This window comes from Pezoporus flaviventris, unplaced genomic scaffold (genome assembly GCF_033815535.1).
Source record: "Pezoporus flaviventris isolate CSIRO_AGI_PZ_B2104156 unplaced genomic scaffold, CSIRO_AGI_Pfla_v1 ptg000215l, whole genome shotgun sequence".
Classification (NCBI taxonomy): Eukaryota; Metazoa; Chordata; class Aves; order Psittaciformes; family Psittacidae; genus Pezoporus; species Pezoporus flaviventris.
The window spans coordinates 65,320-75,893 of NW_026892763.1; the positions used below are offsets into that span (position 1 = coordinate 65,320).

The 10,574-nt window shown below is 59.1% G+C and overlaps 1 protein-coding gene across 1 annotated transcript in view; it reads right to left on the reverse strand.

Moving 5' to 3' along the window:
* The window catches only part of CLPB (ClpB family mitochondrial disaggregase), a 52,274-nt gene extending 43,670 nt beyond the window's left edge, over window positions 1-8,604 (reverse strand). Inside the window, exons 1-2 of the mRNA XM_061442139.1 lie at window positions 8,310-8,604; window positions 6,967-7,018 (exon numbers count right to left, since the gene is read on the reverse strand). Of these exons, the coding sequence (XP_061298123.1) occupies window positions 6,967-7,018; window positions 8,310-8,604 (347 nt within the window). The remainder of the gene's footprint in view (window positions 1-6,966; window positions 7,019-8,309) is intronic.
* Between the last annotated feature and the right edge of the window lie 1,970 nt (window positions 8,605-10,574).

A 10,574-nucleotide genomic window follows, 5' to 3' on the forward strand; every position in this document is an offset into this window, starting at 1 on the left:
ACAGCATCCCTGGACAAGTGAACCCGCTGTTACCACGCAGGTCCTGCTCCTGCTTCAGTGCTATGGCAGTGGGTAAGTGACAGCCACGCTCACATCCCAGCAGCCGGGTTTGGCAGCAGGAGCAGGCTGGGATGCAATGGAATAACCCCTTGCTCAGTGCCTGGGGTGCAGCCACATTGCAACCAAACGCAGGGCAGCCGCTCTGGGCTCCGAAGGAGGCTCTCAGGTGTCTGCAGCTCTGGTTGCAGTGGGGTTTGGGCTGCAGCTCCTCTGCTGCTCCACAAAACACCTCTTTTAAAGAGGCTTAGGGGAAAAAGCCCACCTGCTTTTCCAGAAAACACTGGTTTTAGGGACTGAGGGCAGAAAGCTGGCCTGCTTCTTTAGGAAACACCTCTTCTAAAGGGTTTCAGAGCAGAAAGTTCATTTACTTCTCTAGAAAACACCTTCCTGAAAGGGTTTTAGGGCACAAAGCTCATCCGGTTCTCCAGAACACACTGTACTTTAGAGTTCAGGGCACAAAGCACATCTGGTTCTCCAGAACACACTGTACTTTAGAGTTCAGGGCACAAAGCTCATCCGGTTCTCCAGAACACACTGTACTTTAGAGTTCAGGGCACAAAGCACATCTGGTTCTCCAGAACACACTGTACTTTAGAGTTCAGGGCACAAAGCACATCTGGTTCTCCAGAACACACTGTACTTTAGAGTTCAGGGCACAAAGCTCATCCGGTTCTCCAGAACACACTGTACTTTAGAGTTCAGGGCACAAAGCTCATCCGGTTCTCCAGAACACACTGTACTTTAGAGTTCAGGGCACAAAGCACATCCGGTTCTCCAGAACACACTGTACTTTAGAGTTCAGGGCACAAAGCACATCTGGTTCTCCAGAACACACTGTACTTTAGAGTTCAGGGCACAAAGCACATCCGGTTCTCCAGAACACACTGTACTTTAGAGTTCAGGGCACAAAGCCCATCTGGTTCTCCAGAACACACTGTACTTTAGAGTTCAGGGCACAAAGCACATCTGGTTCTCCAGAACACACTGTACTTTAGAGTTCAGGGCACAAAGCTCATCCGGCTCTCCAGAACACACTGTACTTTAGAGTTCAGGGCACAAAGCCCATCTGGTTCTCCAGAACACACTGTACTTTAGAGTTCAGGGCACAAAGCTCATCCGGCTCTCCAGAACACACTGTACTTTAGAGTTCAGGGCACAAAGCACATCTGGTTCTCCAGAACACACTGTACTTTAGAGTTCAGGGCACAAAGCTCATCCGGCTCTCCAGAACACACTGTACTTTAGAGTTCAGGGCACAAAGCCCATCTGGTTCTCCAGAACACACTGTAGAGTTCAGGGCACAAAGCTCATCCGGCTCTCCAGAACACACTGTACTTTAGAGTTCAGGGCACAAAGCACATCTGGTTCTCCAGAACACACTGTACTTTAGAGTTCAGGGCACAAAGCACATCTGGTTCTCCAGAACACACTGTACTTTAGAGTTCAGGGCACAAAGCTCATCCGGCTCTCCAGAACACACTGTACTTTAGAGTTCAGGGCACAAAGCCCATCTGGTTCTCCAGAACACACTGTACTTTAGAGTTCAGGGCACAAAGCTCATCCGGCTCTCCAGAACACACTGTACTTTAGAGTTCAGGGCACAAAGCACATCTGGTTCTCCAGAACACACTGTAGAGTTCAGGGCACAAAGCACATCTGGTTCTCCAGAACACACTGTACTTTAGAGTTCAGGGCACAAAGCCCATCTGGTTCTCCAGAACACACTGTACTTTAGAGTTCAGGGCACAAAGCCCATCTGGTTCTCCAGAACACACTGTACTTTAGAGTTCAGGGCACAAAGCTCATCCGGCTCTCCAGAACACACTGTACTTTAGAGTTCAGGGCACAAAGCACATCTGGTTCTCCAGAACACACTGTAGAGTTCAGGGCACAAAGCACATCTGGTTCTCCAGAACACACTGTACTTTAGAGTTCAGGGCACAAAGCCCATCTGGTTCTCCAGAACACACTGTACTTTAGAGTTCAGGGCACAAAGCTCATCCGGCTCTCCAGAACACACTGTACTTTAGAGTTCAGGGCACAAAGCACATCTGGTTCTCCAGAACACACTGTAGAGTTCAGGGCACAAAGCACATCTGGTTCTCCAGAACACACTGTACTTTAGAGTTCAGGGCACAAAGCACATCTGGCTCTCCAGAACACACTGTACTTTAGAGTTCAGGGCACAAAGCTCATCCGGCTCTCCAGAACACACTGTACTTTAGAGTTCAGGGCACAAAGCACATCTGGCTCTCCAGAACACACTGTACTTTAGAGTTCAGGGCACAAAGCTCATCCGGCTCTCCAGAACACACTGTACTTTAGAGTTCAGGCCACAAAGCACATCTGGTTCTCCACAACACACTGTACTTTAGAGTTCAGGGCACAAAGCACATCCGGTTCTCCAGAACACACTGTACTTTAGAGTTCAGGGCACAAAGCACATCTGGTTCTCCAGAACACACTGTACTTTAGAGTTCAGGGCACAAAGCTCATCCGGTTCTCCAGAACACACTGTACTTTAGAGTTCAGGGCACAAAGCTCATCCGGCTCTCCCCAAAACACCTCTTTTAAAGGTTTTTACCCAAGAAAGCTCGCCTGCTCCCCCTGCAAAGTTATTTTCTAGGGTTATAGAATCACAGAATGGTTCGGGTTGGAAAGGACCTTAAGATCACCCAGTTCTAACCTGCTGCCGTGGGCAGGGACACCTCACACTAAACCATGGCACCCAACCTGGTCTCTGGGGCCAGAAAGCTGCTGTGCTTCCCCAAAGCCCTTTTGCACGGGTTTGATGGCACAAAGCTCAGCCGCTTCTCCCCGAACCCCTTGGTTTAGGGTTTTCAGGCAGAAAGTCCAACGGGCCCCCCACGGGAAGAGCTCTTCCCAATGGCTTCCTACCACTGAGGGCGCCTGGGGGCCCGCTGCGGCCCCAGCTCAGGCAGCACCCGGTGATGCCATCCCCCCCAGCACCCAGCTCAGAGCATCACCGCCTGCTCGGAGCACCCAGGTCTTTGTGGCCTGCTCCCGCTGGGAGCCCTTTGATCCCGGGGCAGGCCGGGCTGGCAGATGGGCCCCGTTCCCCCTCCGTGGGCAGGTTCTGGCTGAGCGCCTCGCTGACACGGGGCCCAGGGCCATGTTTGACTTTGTGCTCAGCGCCTCCCTCCTGCCAGCTGCGGGACCGGGGGCTGCAAACTTGAACTTAGCCCCCCCCAACAATGGGTGCTCCGGGTGAGGGCAAGGGAAAAGGGGGGGGGACACCCCTCGGGATGTGCCCTTTGCACCAGCGGGAGGATGGAACCATCCCAAGGCAACGACGGCTCCGGACATGAAAGCACAAGGAGAGGGGAAGGAGCAGAGGGAGAACGTGGAGCTGCTGCAAGGGCTCCGATGCGGGTGCTGGCTCCCGACTGCTCCTCAAGCACCCGTGGTCACCCCTGGGAACACACACGAGCCCACAAGCGCTGCTGCAGGGACGGAAGGGACAAGCAGAGGAGCAGTGTTAGGTCCCAAGGTGTCCCTAAAGCACACAGAACCAACAGGCCATGAGGAGAGGGGATGGCCAAGGAGAAGCGCCTGGAAGGGGATGCTCAGAGCCCAAGGGAAGCCCTCAGAAATCCAGGTTGCAGGAAGGAAACAGATCCTGGATGAGAGCGGGGCTGTCTGAGGGGGGAGAAGCACAGAAAGGGAGAACCCAGGTGATGGGGACGCAGAGACACAGGCATGGGGAGATGCCAAACTCCATCCCACGTCCAGAGCCTGGAGATGCCTCAGCTCTAGGAGAAGGCTTTGCTTTTCCAAACAGGCTGAAAGAATGGCATCACGGAATCCTGGAATGGGTTGGGGTGAAGGGAGCTTAAAGCTCATCTAAAGCCACAGGCAGGGACCTGTTCCATAGAGCAGCTTGCTCCAAGCCCGTGTCCAACCTGGCCTTGAACACTGCCAGGGATGGGGCAGCCACAGCTTCTCTGGGCACCCTGTGCCAGCGCCTCAGCACCCTCCCAGGGAAGAGCTTCTGCCTAAGAGCTCAGCTCAGTCTCCCCTCGGGCAGGTTCAAGCCATTCCCCTTGGCCTGTCCCTACATCCCTTGTCCCAAGCCCCTCTCCAGCTTTCCTGCAGCCCCTTCAGGCACTGGAGCTGCTCTAAGGGCTCCCCTTCAGGAGCCTTCTCTTCTCCAGGCTGAACTGGATGAGCTCCAACCCAAAGCACTCCATAACTGCATGGCTCACACTGCACTGGGGGCCTCTCCATGCCCTGCTGCCTCAGGTGTGCTCAGAGCAGAAAGGATCAGCCCCTTCCACAAGAGCCTCCTTGCTCCCCAGCCCGCGTCACCACCAGTGAGCAGCGCACCCAGGCTGGGACCCTTCAGCTCCTCTCCCACAGCCCCAGGGCTGATGTGCCAGGAGCAGGCCAACCCCATGGCACAGTGCATGGGACAGAGGCACTTCCAGAGTGGAATTGTGTGCATCACGTGCTCCGGAGCACAGCTCACACCAGCATGCCTGCAACTGATCCCAACGGGAACGCTGTGGGGAGTGAACACAGCAGTGGGAGCAAACCTCTCTGTGCCAGCAATGGGAGACGGTATCTCCCAGTGGAATGAAGCAGGGGGCTCTGAGGGTCCAGATCACGCTGCTCCTCGCTGGGAAGAGCAGCCTGATGCTCCTGTTGGGATCAGGACCTCCCGTCAGGTGGAACCGCACCTCTGGTGCCTGCAACGCGAGGGAGAAGCTTCAGAGAGAGCAGCAGGAGCTGACGTGGAGCTTCCTGCCCCCTCCACGGCTGCCTGGATCCCCTGGGAGCTCCTGGGCACCTCCACATCCCATCAGCAGGCGGATCTGGGCTGGTGCCTGCTGCTGGGAATGAGGCTGCCAGGAGCTGGGCCACAGGCTCCGTGTTTCCATGAGTCACTGCCCTGAGTGCTCAGAACACTGCTCCATCACCCTCAGGCAGGAGGAAGCTCTGCTCTGAGCCTGCTCTTTGGTGGGTGCTTGGTAAGGCGCCAGGCTGGACCACGGAGCATCACTGTTAAGAGGAACACAGGGGGATTGAGGCAGTTGTTCTCCCTGGCTCTGCTTCTTCCTTCGCTTCCAAACACGTGGAATCACTGAGGTTGAGAGGAATTAAACTGTCGACATTCATTCGGTGTTACCATCTGTACAGGCTGATGGTGGGGAGGGTCTGAAGGGAAGAGCTGGTTTGCTCCAAAGGCAATGGTCACACAAGCTCATAGAATCCAAGACTGGTTTGGGATGAAGGGACCTTAAAGCTCCTCCAGTCCCAACCCCTGCCACGGGCAGGGACCCCTTCCATAGAGCAGCTTGCTCCAAGCCCCTGTGTCCAACCCGGCCTTGAGCACAGCCAGGGATGGGAACCCCCAAGTCCTTCTCCTCAGGCTCCATCCCATCTCTCCCAGCCTGTGTTTGTGCTGGGATTGCCCGAGCCCAAGGGCAGGACCTTGCCCTTGGCCTGGTTGAGCTCCATGAGGCTCCCATGGGCATCCCAGGGGTGATTCCACAGGGGGATCTTTAGGGGACCTCATCTCTTCCAAGAGAGAGACCACAGCTCTTTGGGATGAGGGCCACAGTTCTCAAAGCTCTTCCCTTCCCTGCTTCCAGCACAGCCTCTGCTCCCTGGAGCCTCTCTCTACCCTCTTCTTCCTCCCCAGATAAACCCATCTATGACTTAACTGATGGCCTGGAAGTCTGGGTACCTCACAGCACCCTCTCCCACGGGTCCATCTCCTGCCCTCAGACCAAAAGCTTCCATTTCCTCCTCACTGTAAGGCATAAAGGGGCCGTGGGGAGGCGGCGGCTGGACGAGGCCCTTGATGAAGTCCAGCTGCCCAGCTCCTGCAGCAGGAAAGCCAAGGGAGTGCCCAGCAGCAGACGGGGAGAGCACGGGAGCAGGCTCTGGCAGTGACAGCCAGGAGGTGGCTGCTTCCCATCATCAGCGAGGGGAGGGGATGCAGAGGTGAACAGCATCGATAAGCACGAGAGCAGCGGCCCGGCCGCGCTCGGCTCTGCTGGCCTGGCCTCAGGACACGGGTGCTGACAGCACACACTGAGCCTCTCCATCCCGCTGCGGGGCCTGAGCATGCGAGAGCTCGGCCCTGCAGCCTCTGTGGTATCCCATCAGGGCTTAAACCACGGCACAGAGCTGAGCTGAGCCTAAAAGCACACAGAACACCACCACCGGGGCAGCCTCCCCTCTCCTTTGTGCACGGGGGCTGGAAGCAGGGACAGCAGCTTTGGGAGGATGGGTTGGGAATGGGGGGGGCGCTGCCTGCTCCTGGGTGCAGCCCCAGCACCGAGCTCAGCGCCAGGCTCCTGCCCTGCCAGGCACCAGCGCGGGCAGTGGGAAAGCCAAGCACCCTCAAGGAAGGGCACTGGTGCCTCCCGTGGCAGCTCTGCAGCAGCTGTGGTGTTCCTGGGCTCGGGAAGCTGGTGGGGAAGAGGAATGCAGCAGGGAGAGGCAGCAGGAAAGGGACAGGGGTGCTGCGTGGGAGGCAGCTCCCCATGGAGCAGGACTGGGAGGGAGTCACGGGATGGGCTGGGATGAAGGGAGCTTAAAGCTCATCCAAAGCCACAGGCAGGGACACCTCACACTGGAGCAGCTTGCTCCAAGACCCTGTGTCCAACCTGGTCTTGAGCACTGCCAGGGATGGGGCAGCCCCAGCTTCTCTGGGCACCCTGTGCCATGGCCACAGGGATCCAAGCTGGAGAGCCGAGTGCTCCAAGGGCTGCAGGAGCAGCTCCCACTGCTCCATCCCTTGGGATACCTGCTTGGACACTGCCACCTGTGAGCCACGGCAGGCACGAAGGACGAGGTCACCCTCAGCAAGTGCTGACAGAGCTCGGGGGCCTTCCCAGCCCGGGGCAGCAGCAGCATCCCACCAATCCTGCTCACCTGCTGACCTCCGGAACGTTGTTGAACCTGGCGGCTTCCAGCAGAGCATCTTCTGGAAAGGGAGAAAGAATGGGAAGTGAGTTCCCAGGGACCAGCCCCACAGCCCCCAGAGAAGCTGGGGCTGCCCCATCCCTGGCAGCGCTCAAGGCCAGGTTGGACACAGGGGCTTGGAGCAAGCTGCTCTATGGAAGGGGTCCCTGCCCGTGGCAGGGGGCTGGCAATGGAGGAGCTTTAAGGTCCCTTCAACCCAACCCGTTCCATGATTCCGTGCTCAGCAGACACAGCAGCCCCCTGCCCGCTGCATCCTAACAGGAGAGCTCCCCCAGGAGCACGATGGACCCAGGGATGTGAACGGCTCCTTCCTGGTCTCTCCCATATCCCCAGGGACACCTCCCCTTACACTGGGGGTGCTGCCGTTCTCTGCCTCTGAAGGTGCCACGGCACGGGCCTGGAAATGGCTGGAGCAGAGGGGGAAGGTCCTGCTGGGACACACAGGGATGAGCCAGGGCAGGCTCCAGCAAGGGCCCAAGTGACTCCCAACGGGAGGAACAGGGCAAACCCAGCAGCCACAGCCTCACCCCCACGGAGCTGCTGCCATGGGCCCGCAATGACACCTCCTGGCTGCCGAGGGTAAGGGCAGCACCCAGAGGTGGGACCAGCAGAGCCCTGCTGGGGCATGGGGGTGCGGGGACATCCCCCCAGGGGCCCAGCCCTCGGCTGCTTCCTGCTCCAGCTCCAACCCCTGCCACGGGCAGGGACCCCTTCCATAGAGCAGCTTGCTCCAAGCCCCTGTGTCCAACCTGGCCTTGAACACTGCCAGGGATGGGGCAGCCACAGCTTCTCTGGGCACCCTGTGCCAGCGCCTCAGCACCCTCCCAGGGAAGAGCTTCTGCCTAAGAGCTCAGCTCAGTCTCCCCTCGGGCAGGTTCAAGCCATTCCCCTTGTCCCAAGCCTCTCTCCAGCTTTCCTGCAGCCCCTTCAGGCACTGGAGCTGCTCTCAGGTCTCCCCTTCAGGAGCCTTCTCTTCTCCAGGCTGCCCCAGCCCAGCTCTCTCAGCCTGGCTCCGGGGCAGAGCTGCTCCAGCCCTCGCAGCAGCTCCGTGCCCTCCTCCGGTCCCTCCGGTGCCAGAACACCCCGCCCCAGCGCGGTGACACGGGCCTGAGGCCGCATAGCAAGGCCCAGACCCAAACCGGGCTCCTCACGGCGGCAGCTCCATCCCTTCCCTCCTCCAGCACCGATATCCCGTGCTCCGCTCGAGAGCTCACCCCGGGGCGGGCTCCATGGCCCAGGAGGCACCCCCCGTCCCCATCCCCGTCCCCGCCGGGCCGAGCAGCAATAGTCACCCTTGGACCGCCGGTCCCGCAGGTAGCAGAGGGCCAGGGCCGCAGCCAGGCCGGGCAGCACGGCTCCGCTCCGCCGCCCCTCGGGCTCCCCTCCATGGGGCCGCGGGTGCTGGGCACACGGCGGCGGCGCTCCACGGGGCACGGCGGGCACCGGGCCGGGCCGGGCAGTGCTGGGGGGCTGCGGGGGGGCCGGCCCCGGGACCTGCTGCTCACCCATGGGGGTCCCCTTGGCGCCTGGCCCCACTGCTAAGGGGGTCCCCTTGGGGCCTGGCCCCACTGCTAAGGGGGTCCCCATGGGGCCTGGCCCCACTGCTAAGGGGGACCCCTTGGGGCCTGGCCCCACGGACAGGGGCCGCCCCCCGGGGCTCTGCCCCCGCCATGACACCCCCAGGCCCGGTGGCGCGGACCGCTGGCGCCCCCTGCCGGCCCAGCCCGCCCCCAGCCGCGGCCCGGCGCCCCCGGCCCCCTCAGGCACCGCGGCCGGCGGAGCCCCGGGGCCGGGCCGCGCCCGCAGGAGCCGCGCCAGCCCCGGTGGCGGCGGGCGGGCCGCGAGGGAGGTCAGCATCGTCCCGGTGCGCGCTGCCGGTGCCGCCCGAGCCCCCTCCGAGCCGATGGAAGCCGGTGAGGCAAGATGGCGGCAGCCGGCAAGCCGGCGCAGTCAGAGCGGCCGCTGCGCAAAGCCTGCTGGGAGTTGTAGTCCCGCGCCGCGGCCTCCGCTGGGTTAGCGGCGCCGCTGCGGACTACAACACCCAGGGGGCGCCGGGGCACCGCGCCGCGCCCGGGGCATGCCGGGAAATGGGAGGGGTGGAGCCACGGGTTCGAGACCCGGCTGGGCCTGCTGGGGCAGGATCAGCGCTCACACACGTGTGTACGTAAACACACATGTACACATGCACACGTGTGTACACACGCATGTGCTCATAAACGTGTGTACGTAAACACACATGTACACGTGTGCACATACACATGTGTACATACACATGTACACATGCACACGTGTGTACATACACACGTATGTGTTCATGCACATGTGTGTACACACGCATGTGCTCATACACATGTGCTCATACACATGTGTGTACATACGCATGTGCTCATACACACGTGTGCACATACGCATGTGCTCATGCACATGTGTACCTACACAGACATGTACACATGCACACGTGTGCACATACACATGTGCTTATACACACGTGTGCACATACACACGCATGTGCTCATGCACATGTGTACATACACACACATGTACACATGCACACGTGTACATACGCATGTGCTCGTACACACGCATGTGTTCATACACACGTGTACATACACATGCACATGTGTGTACATACACATGTGCTCATACACACGTGTGTACATACGCATGTGCTCATACACACGTGTACATACATGAATGTGCTCATACACATGTGTGCACATGCACACACGTAATCCCACACATAGGATTGCACCTGCATACATGCACATGCAGAGGAGTGCACGTACATATTCACTCCCACACACGTATGTGTGCTTGGGGGAGCACACGCGTGTACACATGTACTCACACGCGTGCACCCATGGGGCACGCACACGCATGAACACACACATGCAGTCACACGTGAACATACAGTCATGCACATGCATGGGCACACAGGATTCACAGACATACGTGCACATACATATGCACTCACGTGAACATGCATGTACAGGCACAAGCAGCTGCACACAGAGGTGCACTCACATCTGTTCCCACATGTACATGCACACACATGGGCACGTGAATGCAGCGGCACACGTGCACATGTGAACTCACACACATGTGCACCCACACACGTGTGCACAAGCGCTGCAGGCTCAGCTTGAGGCCTCGGCTCACCCATGCAGGGCTTGCACACGTGCAGGTGCTCCGTGTGTACCTGTGAGGGCACCCATGTGTGTGCGTGTGCATGCACACATGTGTGTGCACGTGTGTGTGTGTGAGGGCACCCATGTGTGTGCGTGTGCATGCACCCATGTGTGTGCACGTGTGTGTGTGTGAGTGCAGCCATGTGTGTGCACATGTGTGCGTGTGAGGGCACCCATGTGTGTGCGTGTGCATGCACCCATGTGTGTGCACATGTGTGTGCGTGTGAGGGCACCCATGTGTGTGCGCATGTGTGTGTGAGTGCAGCCATGTGTGTGCACATGTGTGCGTGTGAGGGCACCCATGTGTGTGCACATGTGTGTGCGTGTGAGGGCACCCATGTGCGTGCACATGTGTGTGCGTGTGAGGGC